The sequence below is a fragment of the Octodon degus genome, unplaced genomic scaffold (assembly GCF_000260255.1).
Source record: "Octodon degus isolate 3935 unplaced genomic scaffold, OctDeg1.0 scaffold00229, whole genome shotgun sequence".
Taxonomy (NCBI): domain Eukaryota; kingdom Metazoa; phylum Chordata; class Mammalia; order Rodentia; family Octodontidae; genus Octodon; species Octodon degus.
In genome coordinates this window covers 486,086-509,852 of record NW_004524805.1, presented here as the reverse complement: position 1 = coordinate 509,852, position 23,767 = coordinate 486,086, and the positions used below count along the sequence as shown (strand labels likewise).

The 23,767-nt window shown below is 39.5% G+C and overlaps 1 protein-coding gene and 1 non-coding gene across 3 annotated transcripts in view; one reads left to right on the top strand and one right to left on the bottom strand.

Annotated features, from left to right (window-relative positions):
• The first annotated feature begins 2,965 nt into the window (after nt 1-2,965).
• The window catches only part of Ginm1 (glycoprotein integral membrane 1), a 25,225-nt gene continuing 4,423 nt past the window's right edge, over nt 2,966-23,767 (top strand). Inside the window, exons 1-7 of one of the 2 annotated variants that reach the window (XM_023705784.1) lie at nt 2,966-3,215; nt 15,416-15,475; nt 15,971-16,067; nt 18,679-18,830; nt 19,338-19,494; nt 20,307-20,437; nt 22,816-22,976. In XM_023705784.1, coding sequence (XP_023561552.1) covers nt 3,102-3,215; nt 15,416-15,475; nt 15,971-16,067; nt 18,679-18,830; nt 19,338-19,494; nt 20,307-20,437; nt 22,816-22,976 — 872 coding nt within the window. In that variant the 5' untranslated portion in view covers nt 2,966-3,101. Of the gene's footprint in view, nt 3,216-15,415; nt 15,476-15,970; nt 16,068-18,678; nt 18,831-19,337; nt 19,495-20,303; nt 20,438-22,815; nt 22,977-23,767 lie in introns of both variants that reach the window. The other variant, XM_023705783.1, reaches the window with a different exon arrangement.
• Nucleotides 21,998-22,104, bottom strand: LOC111813825. The gene has a single exon (XR_002818982.1). It is a non-coding gene; the product is annotated as a U6 spliceosomal RNA (small nuclear RNA).

Genomic DNA, 23,767 nt, shown 5'->3' with positions numbered 1-23,767 from the left:
TCCTGAGTTCAATCTCTGGTATCAAAGGGGGGAAAATAAAAGAAATACTTGAATTTCTTTATACTCTCTGATTTAGAGGGGCTCAGAAAATTAAAAATAACAGCCATTGCAGTACATTGAGCTCCACTGAGACAGCACTGGGGCAAGTGAAAGCCAGACAGGCACTGGGCAACTCTACCTCGCTGAGGAAAACAAGTAAACATGGGCAAAGAGGTCCTAAGAAGCTGAGAGGCAAAATGTCATCCTATGCATTCTTTGTGCTGCCTCTAACGGTCAGCTGATTGTGAAACATTTAATGTGTGCTTGGTTCACAGTGGTGGGTTAGATGCTGAATGTTTAATGACAGGGTTGGTCCTTAATCTTGGCTGCACACACACACACACGCACACACACACCCCACATGATAACTTTAAAGTTCTGGTACCCCAGACATACCCCTGACTACATCAGAAACTCATGTGCCCAGGGAGAGCTCAGTAGTTTTTAATGCTACTTGGGTGATTCTCATGTGCATTTAACTGATAAAAATAATCTCCCTCTAAATAGGAATTGTTCTATTAATGTATAATAGAGTTCTGGAGTATTGCCATTATTGTGCCAGTGAGATAGCTCAGTGGTCTAAAGTGCTTGCTTAGGCAAGCTTAGCCAAATGCAGGGACCACGGTTCCATCCTTGGTACCACATGCCGTGCCAGTCCTGCCCCCAGGATGGGCTGAGACAGCCACAAAGAAAAGAAAGTACTGCCATTATTTCCTTCAATAGACACGTCACCAGATGGTGGTCAAAAAGATCCCCCAAAAGAGACTGGGACTTCAGCATACTCCACAGAGCAGGTCTGTGCATTTTCATCACTGAAAATCATCTCAAAACCTGTCCTTGTAAAACAAGGCAGATTCATTAGGCTGCTATAGGCAAATATATTAGTTAGAAATGGGGAGTTGGGAAAGAACTCCAGCTTTAGCAGTTGGAAGGGTTGACTCTGATGAAGGAGTTTAGACTGGCCTCACAAAAGAACTGGCCCAGCTTTTATGGGTTAGATGAAACAGCCAGGGTCTGCTGAATCATTATTTCAGTTCTGGAGGAATATTTACAGTTTGAGAGGCCATTCAGTTCCAAAGATTTTTGGTGCTGATTTTTGGACTCTCTGTTCTGTTCATGAGGTACTTACTATCACTTGGGGAGATGATGTTTCCCAGGGGTAGTGTCAGGCTCTTTTTTCCTAGAGTCTGGGGTAATTATAGGTTTGAAGAATTCTAGGCATCCTTAGTGATGGAAGAGAGGGTATATCTAGAACTGGACAGTTGTAAAAGGTGGCATCTGGGAGTCTTTGCAAATCCTAAAAATTTAGTTGCTCCTTTATCTCGGTATCCTCAGACTTAAGCGGGGATTAGATAGGCTGGGTAAATTTAGAGTTATCCTTACAATACAGACACTCCTTACAACACACAAACGTGAGCTGGTCTCTGATATAAAGTTTTAAGGTAACTGATGGCTTTGCATCCACACAGCTGTCTGATGGGTCATCACGGCGGCAAGTCATCAGAGTAGTATGGGGATTCCAAATCCAAGGGCAAGCTGCTCCCAGACTGACTTCTGTCCTGTTCCCCTGATTAACCATGAACTTCCTCCTCTGTTTTTCATGCTGAGCATGTACCAAGCCTGCCCCAGTCAGCTCCTGTTGCCATACCACAATGCCCATACAAGTCCGCCCCAACCCAGCCCAATAATTTCTTTGCTGGCCTGCCTTCTTCCCAGGGACCTTCCACAGCCCTCCCGCACCAAGCAATACAGGATGTCTTTACTTTTCTCTGGCTTCTCTTTCCCGCCAGAGGAAGGAAACTTACAGTAACAAAGGAAATGAAAACTTGATGGCAACCAACAGCTAACATCATACTAAATGGATAGAAACTTAAAGCTTTCTTTCACTCTAAAATCAGGAACAGGACAAGGATGTCCACTATCATTGCTCCTTTTCGGTATACTTGTAAAAACACTAGCTAGAGCGATTAGACAAGAGAGAGAAATAAAAGGAGTAAGGATAGGAAAGAAAGAAGTTAAATTATCATTATTTGCAAAGCTTCTGTGATAAAATTAGCATGGCACTGGCAAAAATACAAACCTGAGGATTAATGGCACAGATTAGAAGATGCAGATACAACTACAAACACACTTAACTACCTTAATTTTGACAAAGGGGCCAAACATGTGCACTGGGAATAAAAGATAGTTTCTTAAATACACAGTGCTGGAAAAACTTGTTTTCAGCGTGCCAAAAACTGAAACTAGACCCATGTTTATCACATACACTAAAGTCAAGATGGATCACAGATCTAAATATTAAAACAGAAACAGTAAATCTAATGGAAGAGAAATGCATAGAAATCTTAGGCTGGGCATATAACTCAGTAGCAAAAGTGCCTGCTGGCAAGCACAAGGTCCTGAGTTCACACTGTGCTTGTATTGTTTGATCAATTTTGTATGCCTGTATCTGGTAATCTAACAACTACTTTGAAGATAACAATATGCAGCCGGGGAGATGGTGCAGTAGAATAAGTGCTTCCCTGGCAAGCGCAAGGGCCTGAGTTCAAGCCCCGGTTCTGCAAAAAAAAAAAAAAAAAAAAAAAAAAAAAAAAAAAGGATAATAATATGCGATATAAGAACTATTGTTAATTTCCTCACATCTTGTTTGGATATTCTATATTGTTTTTATTTATTTTTTTCTTTCTTTAAAACAAATGAAAAAGTTGATGGCAGAGATGTCAAGTTTAAGAATCCCCTCTGGAAATAAGGTTGAGGCCAGTCGGGTGTGGTCGTGCACTCGTGTGATCCCAGCACTGGAGAGCCCGAGGCGACATCCCGCCTCGAAAACTAAAATAACCCAGGCTGTAGCAATCTGGGCACGCTTTTCGCGACTGGAGGGCGTCCCACCTAGCGCGGCAGCGCGCATGCGCAATTTGCTCGTCGGTTAGCACCGTTGCCTTCCCACTCCTCATTTAGCAGCTGCCAGCTCCGCGCCTCGCACCTGCTCAGCCACCGGAAGGTCCGTCCCGCCCTCGCCGGCTCTGCCCTCACTCCCCGTCGCTTGACCCGAGTCGTCCAAGATGGAAAGGCCCGAACCAGCGCCTGTGGCTCTCTGGCTGCTCCTCCTGCTTCTTCCCGTGGCCGGGCGGGTGATAACGGCCGTCCCGGAGCCGTCGCTCCCCGGAGCCCCGGAGGTAGGCCAGGGCGGGCCCGACGGACGGGTCCTAAGCGCCACCTTCCGACCGCCGCGGCGACGCCTCCCAACTCTGGGCGGGAGCGGAGGCGAGTCCTGCAGCGAAGTTGTGAGGAGAAGCCCTCGAGGAGACGCGCTCGAGGAGACGGGGCGGCAGGGGAGGGAGGCGCGACCCAACGGCCGCGAGCTGCCCGGCGCCGGCCGCCCTCGCCCACCTGCCACGCAGCGCGCGGCTCGGCGAGAGGAGGGCGCTGCGCGGGGTCGCCCGGCCGGCCTGCCGGGGCGTGTGTCTGGCGAGCGCGAGGGCGCCCGCGTCCAGCTGGCCTCCGCAGGGGTGCGCAATACTGCACCTCCCGACCGAGCCGCCGCGGCCCCTCCCGGGCGCAGCTGCTGCAGGAGCGTCCCTCGGTATCTGAAGCCCGGGAGGCGAGAACCGCCGCGTTAGAATATTGCGAGGCAGATAGTTGTTACCCTTCTTTAAGGGAAAGATTGCCAATTTTAAAACATGAATTTCCCAGAATGGCGAAACTGGGAAGTACACCTTTTCTAACTAATCAATACTTGAATAGGAATATGTATAATAACATTTGGAAAAAAAATTTAGTGGTTAAGGGCTGGCCAGATAGCTCAGCAGATTAAAGCGCCTGGTTCCATACTCTGCTTGCCTTGCTGGCTTCGCCCCCTGGGGCGCACTGAGATGCGCCTGACACTGGGCGTGGTGGCCAGCCCCAGTAATCCTAGCGCTGGTAGCCCCTGTACTAAATACATTTAAAAAAAAAAAAAAATAGTGGTTTAGAGTTACCACATTACTGTCCCTGGATACAAAAATGAGAGTATTTCTTAGTTTTATTTCTGCTTGCACGTTCCAGGGGGCCACAATATTGCAAGCTCTAAGAACCACTTTTATATGAAATATATGCAGACCACAGGTGCATATGATTAAAAATAGGAATGCATTAAACGTGCTCCAGAAACCAGATTAAAAAATGAAATAACTTTAAAGTTAGAAATGTGGACATCGTTTTTTCTCCTTTTCTAATTTTGAAGATTCATCGTTGTCACTTTTGAATCCAAGAGACATTGTTTCTCTGCATACAGTTTGAGGAAAAAATCTTTTAACTATTGCTTTGTGGGCTGGCTGGCTCTTAGTAAATGTACTACTTCAGCTCTTCCTTCTTAGGTCTTCATTCCACTTTCGTAGGTTCAGCTCTAACCTCACTATTTCCTAGGTGTTGATACATATGGAAAGCTAAACTGATTTGATCTAGGCTTTTTTTTTTAATTTTTAAAAAATTTGTAAGAATTTTACAGTGGTTCCCTCTATTAGCTAAAAGCTCTTCAGTAGGACTTTGCACAGTGATTGTTGATGTATCCTCGCCATTACAGTCCCCACTAGCCTGTTGTCACCAGTGAGCACAAAATGAAGCTAAGTGGAGAACTTTCAAAATTTGTGTTTAATCTTAATTAAATTTATGTTGCCACATATTATTAGCGGGCACCATATTGAAAGCTTGCGTTCATGGACAATATTAACATTTATACTTCATTTGCCTTATCACCTATCTGTTCATTTGTCTATCTGTATATCTACCCAGATATTAATTTAAAACTGATTGAAATTTTAAAAAAACCTTCATCTTTCTCTAGTGCTTCAGATTTATTATACTCTAAGAATTTTTTTATGTTAGTTGACAAACTGAAAAAAAAAATTTATTTTTTTTTTTTTGAAATAGGATCTTGCTGTTGTAGTTCATACTGGCCTTGAGGGTTTTTTTTGTTTTGTTTTGTTTTTTAGTCCAGACGACTCAAATTCTCTGCAAGCCTCTTGCTTCAGCCCGGGATTACAGGCATGTACTACCATACCCGATTGTGTTTATTTTATACCATATATTTATCTCACTTTCCTTAGGAAAGTAGTTGTGTTCCAGAGGCAGCCTATGAACAAAGATTTAAAATGAAAAAATGGAAACGAGTAGGGAGAAACTTCTCAGTTTAGTCGCCCACTATCCAAACCTACAACCCTCACTTCCAGCCCCAACGTCCAGTTCAGTCAAAGATTCTCAGAGCAGAAAACATGACTTGGCTCCCAACTTGGTGCCAGGTGGAATTTCTTCTGCAGTGGGTCCATAATGGTCCTTACAGAAGGACGGTAATGAGGAGGAAGAGGCTAGGGATTGGACTCAGAACTGTGTGTGTGCAAGTCATGCACTCTGCCACTCAGAGTCCTGTCCCTGCTCTACACAAAGCATTAGTTAAACTTCCTTCTCTGAAAAATACAATGTGTTTGTTTTGTTAATGACGTTTTATAAATCTAGTACTTTACTAAGCAAGTGACATACATATAAGGGCAGTCAGTTATTAAAAATACAGTGTATGTTAAAAGCTGAAAGGCAGAAGCTGAGGAAGGTTTCTTAGAACATTGTTGGAGGCTTGACTGTTAGAACAATAGTTAATAGAGCTCCTAGTTCAGTGGGAAGAACTTTTGACTGAATTTTAAACACAAAACAAAATATTTCATAGTTGATGGTTTATTAGATGATTTGTTTTAGTGTTCCTTTGGTTCTAATACAAGTTTAAACTAGAGAAAAGTTAATCAAGAGAAACCCAGGCTGATGGTGAGGAAAGACTAGCTGGGAGCCTTATGGGTTCCTAAGGGAGTTAGGAAGTAAGTGCACCAGCTGGGGAGATGGCTCAGGAGAATAAGTGGTTCCCTGGCAAACACAAAGGCCTGAGTTCAATCCCATAAAAAAAAAAAAAAAAAGAAGTAAGTGCGCCAAAGTCAGCTTAAATAGCCTAGCCAGGGTCAATTTAGTATCTTAGTGAGACTGTCTTTCAGAGTAAAACAAAAGCTGGAGCTCATTGTTAAGACCCTAAGACATGAAGAAAAGAAAAGAAAAAAAAAAAAAGGAAGGAAGGAGAAGAAAAGAAAAAGTCAGATTAAATATATGGTGTGATCCTTACGTGGTATGAACCTTTTTCCATAGATTGCCCCTAGATTCTGCCAAACTTGTGAAATCATGTCAATCTTACTCTCATTTTTAAGAAGTTATACAGTCATACAAGGTTGTTTTGAGAAGTGGATCCTTAGATGATTTTATTGTTCTGTGAACATTGTAAAGTACACTCAGAGACAGACATCTATTTCATCAATAGGTGATACATCCTTATGGGACCACTACCATTTGTCTGTTGTTGACTGAAACATTGCTATGTGGTTCATGGTTGTGTATAAATAAAAATATTGGGGATATTCACAATGCCAAGAAACACCTTTTCATCACTGTGATCAAGCAGGTACTTTAGAAAAACAACTTAGAGAAAGAAAGCCTTATTTTGGCTCAGTTTGAGAGGTTTCAATCCACAGTGGCCCAGCTCCAGTGCTTTAGGTCCAGAGCTCTGCAGAAGGCATGGTGGAGGAAAGCTGCTCTGTGGTGGCCAGGAGACAAGGAGCGAGAACCAGAGAGATGTGGGCCCGGGGACCAGATTTAGTCTTCAGGGTCACACACAATGGTCTCCTCTCTGCATTTCGGCCCAGTTTCCTATTGTTGTCATCCCTCAGTAATGCCATCAAAGTATGATTTCTTTTTTTTAAATGTATTTACTACAGGGTCTACAGGGTCTCATTACACAGATCAGACTTGTTGTGACCCTTCCTGTTTTTCAGCCTCCCAAGTGCTGGGATTACAGATGAGCAACACCATGCCCAGTCCCATTCACCATCCTAGTGTGCCCTGGGGGCGGGGGGACAGCACAGCAGACTGGGGATCGAACCCATGGGCCCTGCATCTGTCTAAGCAAAAAAGTATGAACTTATCAGTGTACTACATCACTAATAAAGCTAGAATCACTATGATCCAGTCACTTCAAAAGTGTAAATGCTGGCAACCAATATGAGTTTTTCTCTGGGAGGAGGTGATATTTTAGATTATACTTGTAATACTTGTATATTATTTTTTATGTTTATGAGTCATTTTTCTATTTTCAAAATTAAGAATACAATACTAAGGATAAGGTATATAAGATAGACATTGTTTTATTCTAGGACAACAATGTCTGAAAAATTTGGGAAAGAATATGATTAACAAATGACAGGTTGTAGTTCCTATGGTCAGTAGTGAAGACTTCTTAGAGTACTGCTTTCAATTCTACAGAAAGCATGCCATCAGTAAACTTAATCACATTCATCATAGGGAATTTGATATATCTTGCTGTTTCTTTTTGTTCCATTCCCCTCTCCTCCTCCAACTCCTTTCCCCTCTTTATTACAAAAGCTTTGCTTTTTTTGCAGTACCAGGGATCAAACTCGGGACCTTGTGCTTGCCAGGCAAGCGCTTATGCCACTGAGCTATCTCCCCAGCCCTCTATTTTTTTCTTCTAGTCTCTTTTTTTTTCTTGTTTCTTCTTTCCTCCTCCCCCTCCCTTGTTCCCCTTTGCACTTGAAAATTGTCTTCCCAGTTCTAATATCTATTATACGTCTTGGTCCCTACTTACACTTTCAGTTTCTCACATCAGAGAAACAATGTGGTATTTAAATGTGTGTCTGATTTATTCCACTTAACACTATGGGCTCAAGGTGCATTCATTTAGTTGGAAATGTCAAATGTTTATCCTTTATGGCAGAGTAGTACTCCACTGTAATAAGAAAAAAACCCAACATCTTCTTTATCCATTCACAAGTTAATGGGCATTTGAGCCGTTTCCAAGATTTGGCTATTACAAACTGTGCTGCTATAAACATGGGTGTGTATATATTGCTATGGTATGATGCTTTTAGTTCTTTTAGAAAGATACCAAAAAAGGCAATAGCTGGTTCAAATGGAACCTCTAGTTTTAGTTTTTTGAAAAATCTCCACACTTACTCGCACAATGGTTACACCAGAGTACATTTCCACCAACAGTGGAGGTTTTCTTTTTCCCCACAGCCCTGCCAGTATTTGTTATTGGTTTGACATTTCCAGCTAAATGTTTCTTATCAACAATCTTCCAAAAGATTTAGTGTTTCTGTTTTACTATTTAGATCACTGACTAATTTTGATATTAGTTTTGCATGTTGTAAGATATGAGTCTAGTTTTAATCTTTGGCATGTGGAAAGCCAGTTTTTCCAGGTCATCTTTTTTCCAAGATTTTCAGCTCCATTATTAAAATTCAGGTAATTGAGTATGTTTCAAGTCACTTCTGCATCTTCTGATCTGTCCCATTGATCCTTGGGTCTGATTTGTCTCTTTGTTTTGTCAGTTAGCTGTAATATAATTTCATGTCAGGGATTGATTTTTTTTTTTTTTTTTTTGGGAAGGGTCTACGGGGTATTCAGGGTCTCACTACTAGTTCGGACTTGTAGTGATCTGCCTGTTTACAGCCTCCCAAGAGCTAGGATTACAGGCACGCTCCACCACATCTAGTATCAATTGCCATCTCAGCAGGCCCCAGGGGTGGGGCCGGCACAGCAGGCCCAGGATCGAACCCTGGCCCCTGCCTCTACTTGCAGGTGCTTTAATCCACTGAGCTATTTGGCCAGCCCCATGTCAGGGATTGGTATACCACCTGCCTCGTCTTTGTTGCCCAGAATTGCTTTTGTTCTTCTAGGTCTCTTCTGGTTCCAAATGAATTTTAGGAGTATTTTCTCTTAATTCTGTGATGTATATTGTTGATATTTTGATTGGGATTGCATTAAATCTGTATAACAATTTTGGAAGTATGTCCATTTTCACTATATTTGTCCTTCCTACCCAACAACAAGGGAAATATTTCCATCTTCTGAAATCCTTTTTTATCTCATTTTTCAGAATACTGTAGTTTTCAATGTAAAGGTTTTTATTCCTAGGTCTTTCTTTTTGGGGGGTGCTACTGTGACAGGTGTTGTTTTTCTTATTTCTGTCTCAGTGAGTTTGTTATTTGTGTACAGGAATGCTATTGATTTTTGAGTGTTGACTTTGTATCCAGCTGCTACTGAATTTGTTTATTAAATCTAGAAGTCTTTTGGTGAAGTTTATGTAGAGCATCATGTCATCTATAAATAATGATAATTTAACTTCTTCCTTTTCCATCCATATCCCTTTTATTTCCTTCTCTTATCTCATTACTCTGGCCAACGTTTCTGAAGTTATATTGGATAAGAATGGTAACAGTGGACATCTTTATCTTGTTCCTGATTTTAGAGTGAAAGTTTTCAGTTTTTTTCAACTTAGTTTGATGATGACTGTTTTTTCCTATGTGACTTTTATCATACTGGGATTAAGATCATCTATTCCAATTTTCTTTTGGGTGTTTATCATGAATGGGTGTTTGACTTTGTCAAACAGTTGATATTGATCATCTTCTGGATTTCTGCAGGATCTGTTGTGATTTCACCCCAACTACATGGATTTGAGTCTTTTCTTGCCTTTTAGGGGGAAGACTGGCTGAGGATTTGTCAATTTTATTAATCTTTTTCTTTTCTTCATTTTTTTTATTTTGAGGCAGGGTCTCACTGTGCATTTCAGACTGGCTTTGTGCTCACTTTGTAGCCTAGGATGGTCTTGAATTCACAATGATCTTCCTGCCTCCACCTCCTAAGTGCTGGGATTACAGGTGGGTGGCTGGCTCCTTATTTAATCTTTCAAAGAACCCACTGTTCATCTCATTCATTCTTTGTATTTTCTTAGTCTCTATTGCCTTGACTTCTGTTCCAATCATTACACTTTCCTCACTAACATAAGCTTTGGGCTTGCTTTGCACTTCTTTTTCTCAAAAATTGAGTTTCAACATTAGGTTATTCAGTTGTCCTATTCTGTTTTTATGTTATGAGAATTCATTGCTATAAATTTTCCTCATAAGACTGCTTTCCTTCTGTCCTAGAAGTTTGGATATGTTATTTTGGCATTATTGTTCAATTGTAGAAGCGGTCTGATTTCATCTGTGACCTATTGGTTTTTCAAGAGAGTGTTGTTTAGTTTCCATGTATATGTGGGTTTTGTGGCTTGTTTGGCCATTGATTTGCAGTTTCATGGACTGTGGTCTGATAATATGCATGATATAATTTCAGTTCCTTTGCATTTACTTATGTATGTTCTATGAACAGCTAGTATGTGGTCTACTTTGAATAAAGTCTTAGGTACATCTGAGAAGAACGTGTATTCTAATGTGGAATGGAACTCTGTAGAGATCTACTAAGTCATTTGTTCAAGTTTGGTTTAGTTCTGATATTTCTTTGGTTTTTTGTGTAGTTGATTTGTCTGTTTGTGACAATGAAGCATTAATCTACCCAATTACAACTGTGTTAAAGCTTATTTGATTTGTCATGTCTGTTAATATTTGTTTTATTTATTTATGCCGCTCATATTTAGTGAATATATATGAGTATTATCTTTTCTTCTTGGATTGTTCTCTTAACAAGGATGTAGTAACCTTTTTCTCTCTTAATCAGTTTTGTCTTGACATTCACTTTGTCTGCAAATAGAATACTAACCTCTGAATTTTCTGGGTTCCTGTTGTATGAAGTATTATTTTCGATTCTTTGACTTTCGCTCTATGAATTTCTTTTTAAATTAAGTGTGTTTCTTGTATGCAGCATAGCGTTGGATCTTGCTTTTATTTTTCTGAGACAGAGTCTCACTATGCAACTAAGGCTGGCCTTGAACTCACTTTGTAGTCCAGGCTGGTCTCAAAATTGCAAAGACCTTCCTGTCTCACCCTCCTGAGTACTGAGATTACAGGTGTGTGCCACCATGCCTGGCAGGATCTTGCTTCTTTGTCCATTCTGCTAATCTACTTCTTTTTATTGGTGAATTGAGATCATTTACATTGATGCTTATACCTGATATTTACTGACTTGTGACTTTATTTTCTTGTTCTCCCCCCCCCCATGCTTGACTTGCTTTCCTTGCATGTTAGATTCAGTTCATGAAGTTGTAGTTCTCGTTTTGTTTTTATAGAATGACAGGATATTTTGGATTGCTGGTTTGGTGTTCATGAATTTCTTCAGGTGTTCTTTCCCATGGAAGTATCTTTTTCTGTATCAATTTTTTAAATTTTTGTTTTAAAGAAAAAATCCACAAAAACAAAGCAACATGAAACAAAAGTGGTACAGAATTTCAAAACAAGAATAGAAAACTAACAATGATTGCTATAACTGTATCAATTTTGAAAAATAGTTTTTCCTTGTATCCATCTGGGTTCAAAGTTTTTTCTTTTGGGGCTTGAAATTCCTTACTTTAAGCTCTCCTTGATTTGATGGTTTGTGTTGAAAAGTCTGCTGTTGATTCTGATGGCCTTTATTTTGTAGGTGATTTGTTTCTTTTCTCTAACACCTTTTAATATTCTGTTCTTGTGTTGAATTTATAGAATCTTGCCTATTATATGCCTAGGTGTCTTTTTGTTGTGGTTGTTTGTTTTATTTTGTTTTTTGATTGGTGTTCTATATGCCTCATTTGTCTGTATGTCAAATTTTTTTCCCTGCTTGGGAAGTTTTCTGCCATTACTTCTGTGAACAAGTTTGTTTTTTTGGTTTTTTTTTTTTTTAATATCATTTGTGTTATGTCCTGCTTTTCATTGACACTGATCAACTTTTTGTTCTTCTTTGTATCATCTAGCAGCTGCTGGATTGACTTTTTCATGGTCCCTTACTATTTTTAAGAAATCTTTCTTAGGGCCAGCTGGGTAGCTCAGCAGACTAGCTCACCTGCTTAGGCAGAGCACAGTGGCCAGGGCTCGATCCCCAGCACGCCATGCTGGCCCTGCTCCGCGGATCACTGAGACAGCAATTAAGACTGGCCATGGTGGTGCGCACCTGTAATCCCAGTGCTTGGGAGGCTGAAAACGGAAGGATCACTTCAAATCTGAGCTACATAGTGAGACCCTGTAGACCCTGTACCAAATACATTAAAAAAACGAAATCTTTCTTTGCACGATCACTCACTCTTGTAGGGCTGATATTCTGTCTTCACTTTGACTCACTCTGCTGTGTATACTTTTAGCTGAATTTTTATTCTCTCGATATCTGTTTCAATCTGTTTCATGGATCCCATTTTGTTCTTATGTTAGGCATTCATGGTTTCAGTCATTTTCCTAAGCTCTTCTATTTTTTTTTTCTTATCAGTATCTGCTCTAAAGCCACTCAGTATGTTTTTCATTATGGTCATCATCTCTGTAGTTATTGGAGGAATTATCTGTGATTTGATTTTTTTTTCTGGGTTCTCATTCATCTGCTTTGTTACTTACCACTTAAAAGAATCCAGGTGGGGGCTGGCATGATAGCTCAGAGGTTTAAGTGCCTGCCTTAAAGTGCCTGGCAAGAGTAAAGACCCAGGTTCGAGCTCCAGTAACAAATGCCGTGCAGACCCTGGAACATTGGGCATACCATACCAGGCATGCTGTGCCAGCCACCAAAACCTGGTATGGTGGCACACATCTGTAATCCCAGTGCTTTGGAGGCTGAGACAGGAGGATCACTGTGAGTGTGAAATTTGTAGCAAGATCCTGTACCAAGTAAATATTTTAAAAATTATAATAATAATGATCCAGGCAGGTGGCTTTTAGATTATTCTAACCTGCTGGGTTTACCTTTGCTGAGCTAGAGTTCTGGGTTTGCACCTTGCTTAAATGTCTTATTTCCTATTTTTTTAAGTTTAATTCCTTTTTGATGCTTGTCAATTGCTTTTGACAGGTAGCTTTATTGTTAGTATTTTTCAATCTTGTTTTTTATATATTTAGTACAGGGTCCACAGGGTCTCATTACACACAGATCAGACTGGCAGTGATCTTCCTGTTTTCAGCCTCCCAAGCACTGGAATTAAAGGTGGGTGTCACCACACCCAGTCTTAATCAATGTCTCAGTGTGCCCTGGGGGCAGGGCGGGCATATCATGTGACTTTGCCTAAGCAGGCACTTTAGTCCATTGAGCTATCTGGCTGGCCCTTTTTGTTAGTATTTAGAACCCTCAGGAAATGACTGCTTCTCAGAGATGTCTTCCCAGTATAGCTAGCTTTTGGGTTTTGAGTCTGTTGCAATAGCCTGGCTTTTCAATTAATTGGGCAGGAGAAGTTGCTGCCTGTTTGGTCTAATCCCTGGTTCTTTGATACTGGCTTATAGTTGTTTTTGTTTGTTTGTTTGAATGACCCACAGGCAATCTCAGTCTTGGCATACCATAAAACACAACTGATTAAAACAATTGTGTCACCTTATCTAAAATAGTACAATTAGCAATAACAATAGCATCAAACACAGCTTAGAAGATGAAAAATTGTGATAACTATTAATTTGTCACCTTTAACCATAAGAACTAAATTTATGGTTGTATAACAAAGTCTAAAACAAACTGGAAAATTGTATACAGTAAATATGTCCTCATTGTAGCAATTTTTCCCTCAAGGGAGAAAATTAAAAGGGGGAAAAATAGAGAAATAGAAGAGGAAGAGTATTGAAGCAAAGCTGGAGAACAAAGGAAGATTACATCAACTTTGGGAAACTGGTGAAGAAACACAAGGGGAAGAAAAAAGGAAGACATAAAAACCAGAAGAACAACAAAGTAGAAACAATGTTCCCACTCTATATAAAAACAAGAAAAAAGAAAAAAAATGACATAAAGTTCACTTGAAGGAGTGACAAAGTGGGCAGACAGTACATGTCTGTATTGATTAATCCCAGCAAGTGAGCTGTAGCTGTGGCAGGGTAGTGGATAGTCCCAACAAACCTTCACCTTTATTTTCACTGAAATTGAGGTTGGTTTCTGGCTGTGAGGCTGGAATCCAATTTGTTCAGCTTGCAGCGCTCCATGTGCCTCCTGCCAACTTGAACTCCACAGCCTCACCCTGATACTGCAGCCACGAGATAGACCCAACCCACAGCTGTTCTGTGTTTTCAGCTCGTGTTGGCCTCTCTCCAAGATGGCCACTGGCCAGTTGCCCTCTCCTAGAGGATGTCTGAACCCAAATAACTTCTGTCTGTTGAGTCCACTGCTCCACTGAACTGGTCTGTTTCTCTGTGGAGACCTCAGGTTGCCAGTAGCCTGGTTCAAGCTGTCCCTCCAACACAGTGAGTTAGGGCTCAGGAAGAAAGCACTGCTTGTCACCTCCTCCTCCTTGTTGACATGTCTGTCTCTTCTCTGTCCCCATAGGCTTCAGTTCTCATTTCAGATCCTTGCTGGGTCCCAGACACCCACTTCCCCTCTTTCTCATGTTACTAGGGCTGGCCAAATAGTTTAGCAGATTAAACACCTGCAAGCAGGTGCAGGGGATGGGGGTTCAATCCCCAGGCCTGCCATGCTGGCCCTGCCCCTGGGGCACATGAGACAGTGATTGAGACTGGGCGTGGTAGCACACACCTGTAATCCCAGGGCTTGGGAGGCTGTACAGGCAGATCACTACAAGTCCGATCTAGTAGTAAGATCCTGAACAATTCTGCACTCCTGTTGCTATATTCCAGCATCTGTATACTAAATCTTGAGGAGATTATTTCTCAGCTGTTCACCACTTTGCCATCTTCCTGGAAATCTCCAAAATGTTCTACTTAAGTAAAGCTCAAAAACAGATAAAGCCATAAGAAATATGTTTAAAGAGGGATACACAGATAGTAAAACTATAAAGAAAAGCAAGAGGGGCCTGGGAGATGGCTCAGTGGAATAAGCGCTTCCCTGGCAAATGCAAGGACCTGAGTTCAATCCCCAGTTCTGCATTAAAAAAAAAAGAAAAAGAAAAGCAAGAAATGATTAATATGGAAATCAGGGGCCAAGTGTGGTGCTGCATGCTTGCGATCCCAGCACTGGGGAGGATGAGGCAGGAGGCTAACTGAGAGTTTGAGGACATCCTGTGAACTGCCTAATGAAAGCCTATCTTTTTTAAAAAAAAATCAGTATAGATCTTTCTGGTTGAGGAGTGTACTTTGTGAGGCTCATTCAGGGGCTTTGAGTGCATGGGTAATATTTCAGATTTTAACTTAGGTTGTAGGTACATAAAACAATATTTTCTTTTATATCACAGTTGCGTATTATATGCTCACAGGTGATATACTTCACAATTAAGTGGGAAAAGTATATAGATTATAAAAATTTGGAATTGTGAATAAAAGGGTATATAAAAAAGTGAAAATGATCTGGGGAATGTAGCTCGGCGCCAGAACACTTGCCTAGCAAACACAAAGCCCTGGGTTCAATACCCAGAGAGAGAAAAAGACCTGACTCATCCTCAATATATGAACTGGCTACCTGTGCATATATATTTCTTTTGCAGGGTGGTATCAGAATTAATGTAACAACACTGAAAGATGATGGGGAAGTATCTAAAGAACAGGTTTGTTTCTTTTGATTATGTTTTCCATATGCTACTTAGCCACGTGTTATGCAGTTTATTGTACTTTTACTACTGTATTAACTCATTTTCTATTACTAAAATAAAATCCCTACACCAGACTACTTTAGAGAAAGGGAGATGGATTTAGCTCACAGTTATGGGGGGTAGGGGCAAGCTGCTGGCATTAGTGTGGCACTGAGGAAAGGAGCGCATGGTGGAGGTGGAGAGAGCCTGCAGCCCCGTTCCTTCTGAAGGTGTGCTCCCAGCGCTGTGAGGACGCCCCACAGGGCCCCACATCTGCAGTCCCACAGCCTCAACACCACCGCTGCAGTTGGGACCAAGCCTCCAACAAGTGAATCCTTGAGGGACAGACTGCATCCAACCCATCGCATCAATACACCTAATTTAGTTGTAAAAATAATGTATTTTTGACATGAAAAGTTTGTCATCATTTATAAATGATTTGAATTAATGAATGTGCTGCTTTATTTTAAGGTTGTTCTTAATATAACCTATGAAAGTGGACAGGTATCTGTAAATGACTTACCTGTAAATAGTGGTGTAACCCGAATAAGCTGTCAGACTTTAATAGGTGAGTACTCCTAAATCATTTTAAAACCTATCTTTTTTTTTTTTTTTTTCCTCACTATGCAATTCAGGCTGGCCTTGAGCTCACTTCTGTAGCCCAGGCTGGTTTCAAATTCACAACAATCCTCGATCCTTCTGCCTCAGCCTCCCACGTGCTTGGAGGCCTGGTTGAGATTAATATAAGAATGTGCCAAGAGGTAGGAGAGCAAGAACCAAAAGTGTGGAGAGATACAGTGCTACTTTGATTCGCAAATGCTTTTGTCTGTGGAACAGTTTGTTTCACGAAATAAAAGTGTTCGGCAGAATTTTTGTTTTCGTTTGCAAACTCTACATTAGGTGACAAACACACCTATGATCATCTTAACCTCACAAACACAAATAGGACATTTTTTTCCAAAATCATAGAACGGATTAAGTTTGTGAACCAAAGTACCACTGCTGCAGTTACAGAAAATAAGAAGAAAATGATGCATCTGTGTGATTTTCTTATTTTCAATTTCCTATATGCTTATGTCAGTAGAAATTTTTTTTAATCTTTAAAAATTTTGGACTGGGAATGGTAGCACATGCCTGTAATCCCAGCATTTAGGAGGTTGAGGAGTATTGTTACAAGTTTGAGGCCAGCCTGGGCTACAAAGTAAGTTCACAGCCAGTGTACACTGCATAGCAAAACCCTGTCTCAAAAAGAAAAATTGTTTGAGTTACTTAAAGAAGACATGTTACATTAAATGTGTAATAATATTAGATTGAAATGAAGAATAGGTACTGTGCTGTTTGTCAGAAACAAGAGTCTAGGCCTAGCCCACATTTAGAGGGCGGGAGAGAGGCAGTGGGTTTCTCATCCTTTGAGTCTCCTGTGCCGTAGGCTTTGGCCATCCAGATCTGCTGACAAGGCTGGAAGATCAGCAGTAAACAGTTAAAACACTGTCTGGAAGCCAAGCTGGATAGTGTAAGCCTGTGGGCCCAGCACTCCGGAGGCTGAAGCAGGTTCGCTGGAGTTCAGAAGCCTGAGACCAGCCTGAGAACACAGCAAGCCCTCATCTTTTTTTTTTTTTTTTTTTTCCTTGTGGTACTGGGGATTGAACTCAGGACCCTGCACTTGCAAGCCCTCATCTTTACAGAAAAAAAAAGGACTGAGGATATAGCTTAGTAGCTTAGTGACAGAGGGCTTGCCTAACTACAAGGCCCTAGTTTTGATCTCCAGCACCACAAGAATATCAAAAACAAAAATAAAAGGCACATGCCTACAAATTTCAACATCGACAATGAGAGAGGGGACAAATTACAGTTGTACATATCAAAGGATATGAGTGTTAGGCACACTAGAGAGGGAACATGGGCTGTAGGTGAGGAACCCGAAGGAGAAGAGCAGTCAGGAAATTAGTGGTACTGTCACTGACAGTGCTTGACCCTAGAGGCTTTACAATCACGGTAATACCGCTGTAAGATAATTAGGCCCTGTGGTATAGATGGCTTGGAAAGGGAGGAACTAAAGGGGAAAATAGGTAACTATTATAGTAAGAGGTTAATGAACTAGGTATCAGGAGAGTCTGGACAAAAGGACTAGTAGCTTAAACACCTAGGCCTACTTTCAGAATGTGTATCTGGGTGTTTTGACAAATAGCCTTGAGAGTATTTGGAAAGTAGCATATAATACTGCTCCTGTTTGAAGGTTTCATTGATGTGTGTTGTGTTTCCTTTTTCTGCAGCACTTTTTGTCTTAATAGAATAGCCACTTGCTCTGTAACTACTGTAACTAGCACACCCCATCTCCACTGGATTTCTAGCTAGAAGGGAGTGTGGTCAATAGCGAGTCCTATCCTGTTGTTCATTAGAGGGAGTAATAATCATCTCTCCCATCTCTTTCTTGTTCCTGATTTCTCCAAGAGGAGCAAATAACTTTACTGGGAAAGGATTAAAGCTCATAAAACAACCCACAATTTTTATTTGGGCTACTTCTATTATTGGACTTCATGAGTGAATGAATGAATGAATGTTCTTTTTTTTCTTATTGTATTTAGTACAGGGTCTACCAGATCTACAGAGCCTCACTATGTAGATCGGACTCATAGTGATTCTCCTGTTTTCAGCATCCCAAGTGCTGAGATTACAGGCATATGTCACCATGCCCAGTCTCAATCACCAGTTTAGCGCGCCCCAGGGGTGGGGCCAGCACGGCAAGCTGGGCATCAAACCCCGGCCACTGGGCTCTGCCTAAGCAGGCACTTTAGTCCGCTAAGCTATCTGGCCAGCCTGAATGTTCTTTGTTTGCTAAAACATGGGATATACTGTGTCTTGTAGACTACTTTGTAAACTAGTTATACCATGTTGGCTCTGTTACTGCTGACCTGTGTAGAAGGAGGCTGTTGGTGTAACATTTTTTACAATATCTAAGGGCAGCCAGACATTTCCCTTTTTCAAATGAGTGAAAGCTGTTTGTAAGATTTTGTCAAATAGTCTTTGTTTTTATAAATCTGAAATAGTATTAAGGTCAAGGATGAAGAAAGCCAGCATCAGTTTTCAACTCTCGTTCCATGTAAATATCAAAATAATCAAATTCAGTAACAAATATGGCAGCAAATTTTGCTCAAAGCTGTCACTATTTTTTCTTATAGTGAAGAATGATGATCTGGGAAATTTGGAGGAAAAGGAATATTTTGGAATTGTCAATGTAAGAATTTTAGTTCATGAGTTGCCAATGACATCAGGTTCCAGTTTGCAACTAATTGTCATTCAAGAAGTGGTAGTAGAGATTGATGGAAGACAAGTAAGTTAGTGTGCATATCAATTGGGAATTCAGTTACAAAGGTTTATATTTGTTCTTGCTATGGATGTGTTCAGTTATTTTATTGATTTCTGACTTGATTAAGAAGGTACCCTAATAATTGCCTGTATCAAATCATTTACAATTGACTTGTTTTAGCACTTGATATGTATTAATTTTTGAAATTTCACATTTCATACATATCTATATCATTTAAAATATTTTAAACATCATTAAACAAAGAAAATGAGATTAAGTTTGGTTCATAGTTCAACTACCATTTTTTCTAAGTCTATGGAACTGAAATTAAACTTACAATTGTTAGTGCTAAAGCAGACATGAGTATGTTCAAGGTAAAATTAAATATTTCAAAGTGGGAAGGAATAAGTAATAATTGTCTGAATAGGACAAGTTTTTTAACTAGAGACATCAGGCAAAAAAATGCACTTTTAAATTAATATGGTGCTGGGCCATTTGGGTTTTTTTAAGTACTTATTTTTTCTTTAACAGGTTCAACAAAAGGATGTTATTGAAATTGATATTTTAGTTAAGGACCAGGGAATACTCACACGTTCAAACTACACCCTTCCTTTGGAAGAAAGCATGCTGTACTCTATTTCTCCAAATAATGACATTTTATTTACCCTTCCCAACCTCTTCAAAAAAGGTAATTTGAAAGATCTTTTTAAAATATTAAAGAAACTATTTAGTAGTTTATATATTCTTTTAAGTTTATAACTTTTACATTACTTATAAAATTGCTATATATTTTTAATTACAGTTAATGTTTAAAAAGTAAGCATACCTATAATCCCAGATAATGGGGCAGCTGAGGCAATAAATTTGAGGGTAACCTGGGCAATTTAGGAAACCCTGCCTCAAAATATAAAATAAAACAAGCTGGAGCTATAGCTCAGTTGTAAAGTGTTTTGGGGCTTAATACCACTATCATGACAAAACAAAACAAACCTACAGGGGCTAGAGCTGTTGCCTAAGTGTATGAAGCTCTGCTTTAATCTAACTCAGCACTGCAAAAAATAAAATACAAAACCTTTCATAATATGTATGTATGTGTTACTTTTATGTCCAGTTAAAGACCTTAGGAAGCTGTTTTGAGCCACAGTAAAATGTAAGTAGTGCTGGTTGCACAGTGATGTTTTTCCAGTAGCTATCCACTTTTATCATATAATGATATAGACATTTATAATAATACTGTAAAGGTTCATTTATAAGATGAAGTATTCATTTTTCCACTGAAAATAGAGCTTTTAAAATTTAGGTTTTCTGTATGACAAAATCTGTAGCCCCTTATAAACAACAATATGTTTTTCTTTAGTGCTTAAAAATTTTTTCCCCTCCCATGGTAAAATATTTGATCTTACAATCCTAGACATTATTAGTATAGTAACCGTAGGACTTGTAGAAGAGACCCCAGCATGCCATTAGTATTTTGCTACCTGTGCTCTTCCTCCTTAGTAGAAAGTGTGAATTCACTGGAGACCACCAGCCAGCACCATATCAGGAATGTGGAAACCACTGTAGATGAACATGCTTCACCTGGCAAATTACCTGAAACTCCTCACACAGCAGAACCTACATCCTCACATAAGGTATGGGTTTGCTGTTCGCTTTACTTGGTGTTAGGGTAAAGAATGTAGATAGTAATATTTAAAAGAGATAGAAACCATCAGAATTGAAAGCATGGAACATTGAACTCATTATAGTTTTATTTTGTTGTTGTTGGTTTGTTTGTTTGTGTGTTTGGCGGAACTGGGGTTTGAACTCAGGCCCTTGCACCTGCCAGGGAAGTGTTTATTCTACTGAGCCATCTCCCCAGCCCTGTTGTTTTGTTTTTATATTAATTTTATTGAGAAAGTAGCAGCAATGAGACAGTTTCAAATGAGACAGGTTAGTAGGTACAGTTACAATAATTAATACATTGTCATTATAGTTTTAATGTGATGTTTTTAGATACTGTTTTTTTTTTCTTTATGCTTCATTCACAGGGATTGGGCATATAACTCAGTGATAGGACATTTGCTTAGTATGCTCATGGCCCTAGATTTATCCCAGCACCGTAACAACACAGTCGGATTGTAATTATGAAGGACTTGGATTTCATCTGGGAATTTTCAGTTCCAAAATTCTTTTTCATTTTTCCATTTCTTTTTATTCTGCAGCTACTACCTGTACATGTAGGTAGAGTGTGGGATCTTATACAGTGACAACATTTGAAAACTGACCTACCATTGATTAGTTATATGGTCTTAGAAGAATTCTTAACTCTCCAACCTGTTTCTATTTGTGCTTAATCTGTAAAGTATCTCTTATGCTGTAAAGATTAAATAAAATAGATATTACATGTAAAAGCATTGGCACCTATGAAGTACTGCCCCTCACCTCCCCTGGCAGTTCATAGCAGACTGTCTTCACCTCTCTTCATAGCAGTTGGAGTCAGTACCCAGCTTAGATCCTTCTCTTGCTCTTGAAATATGGAAATATTTTGTATAGAGTGAACCTCCAGCTTGTTCCAAAGCTACAAAAAGTTTGTCTTTCTCTTCCATTTCTTGTCCTCTAGCTACTTAAAGCTTAAAATTGATTTGGTCCCTTCTGGTATTTTATTTATTTTTTGGTACCTGGAATCAAACTCTCCAACTCAAGCTTGCTAGGCAGGTGGTGTGCTGCTGAGCTATACTTCCAGCCCCTTTGTGCATACTGTTTAGAGTAGACAAGTATAACTAATCTCCTATCAATTAGCATTTATTTTTACTTATTTTTAGCTAGCAGTATAAGCATACATAATTTACAAGGCTATTAACCACTTTATGCCTGTGTTTTGGAACATAACTTTTAAGATTATAAATAACTTTATTTATTTAGCATTTTAAAATTAATTTTATTGAGGACAAATGCAATGAGACAGTTTCAAAAGCAATTAATAGGACAGTTTCAATAATTAATACATTGCGTGTTGTGATTCTCACCCTAACTATATATTATTTGATTTTAAATATTTCATAAATCTTGGCATGAGCTTGAAACCCCATTGAATAGTTTTATTATTCCTCCTAAAAAACTACTTTTTACTTGATATATTTGCTCTTTTTCAATACAGGAATGTGATTGAATAAAAAAGACTGAACAGGAATACTTTAAAGTATTTTATACTTAAAAATATGGAACGCTTCATGACTTTGCGTGTCATCCTTGCGCAGGGGCCATGCTAATCTTCTCTGTATTGTTCCAATTTTAGTATATGTGCTGCCGAAGCAAGCACTATTTATGTATTTATTTTGTATTTTAAGGAAGGGTCTACAGGGTGTTCAGGGTCTCACTACTAGATCAGACTTGTTTACAGCCTCCCAAGAACTGAAATTACAGGCATACACCATCACGCCCAGTCTCGATTGCCTTCTCAGTGCACCCCAGGGGCGGGGCTGGCATGGCAGGCCCTGGGATTGAACTCCTGGCCCTCCTGCACCTGCTTGCAGGCACTTTAATCTGCTGAGCTATTTGGCTGTCCCTATAAATAACTTTGGACAATAATATTATTTTGTACTCTGAGTAATTTAAAGATAACAATATGGAATTTATTAACCATTATCACTCTCTTTTTGTCTTGAAGTTTCTTTTTTTTAAATTAAAAAAAGATTATACATAACTTTATTAAGGTACATTTAAAAATACGATACATTGCTTAAAATATGTGTGTGCGTGCATGTATGTGTGCATATACATAGAGACAGAGAGACAGAGACAGAGATAGGAGAGACTGACAATATGAGGATACACTGATCCCAGGACTACATGCTAGACAAGCGCTCTACCACTGAGCTGTACCCTTTGTGCTAACAATAAAGTTATATGTGTAACCATCACCACAGTCAATATACAAAATATTTCCATCATCCCAACACTAAAACGTTAATCTACTTTAGAATGTAAGAGTTTATGGAACTTGCATATCTAACCAAAACTCCTTTTCTAGGAGTGTGCGTTAGATGAAAAGTTCAGAAAAGGTCTGCATGGACTGTGGAAGAGTCTTTACCATGTGATCTTCATATTTATAAATGTCATGTCCATTGGAATTATAGCATCATCCGTGCTCTTAGTCGTCTTAAAGTTGTTTGTTCTAGATTCTGAATCCAAGTAAGTATTTATTTTTGAAACATTAGTGTTTTTAATTATTAAGACATGAGTTTAGGTATGGTGGTGCACTTATAAAAATAAATTATGACACGTTTCACTATTATTATGAACCATGAAAGTATGTGTTCACGATGCCAGGTATAAAAATTATGCCCACAAGGCTCAGGTTGCTGGGGTTCGATCCCCACAATTCAAGCCAGCCAAACCTGCCCTGAAGGCATTCGGAGCAAAAAAAAAAAAAAATTATGCCCACACCCCAAAATCATGGCCCCCGGTGGGCATGGTGGTGCACACCTGTAATCCTAGCACACTTGTAGGCTGAAGCAAGATCTCAACTTCGAGCCAAGCCTGGGCAACTTAATGCAATCCTGTCACAAATTTATAAAAGAAATTAAAGAGAACTGGAGATGTAGCCTAATATAAAATTTAGGTTCAGTCTTCAGCACTGCATACACACACACACACACACACACACACACACACACACACACGACTATATACTTTAAAATAGAAAATATGAAAAAGAGGGTAAGATAGTGACACAGTTTGGCAGAAAAATAAATTACTTTTGCTAACTCATCTTTCAACTTCACCAAAATTAAAATATTTATTGAATTCCAAATGTAATCAAAATACTTTTAGAGATGCAAATCTAAATTAAGACAAACTGGTCTCAGATCTTAAAATATAGTAGGGAGAGAAAGAAAAAAATGTATAAGGGAAGGTACAGTGTGTATGATAAGAAGTCAACAAAAGGACTTTACTAGTTTAACCCCAAAGCATCAGTTTAA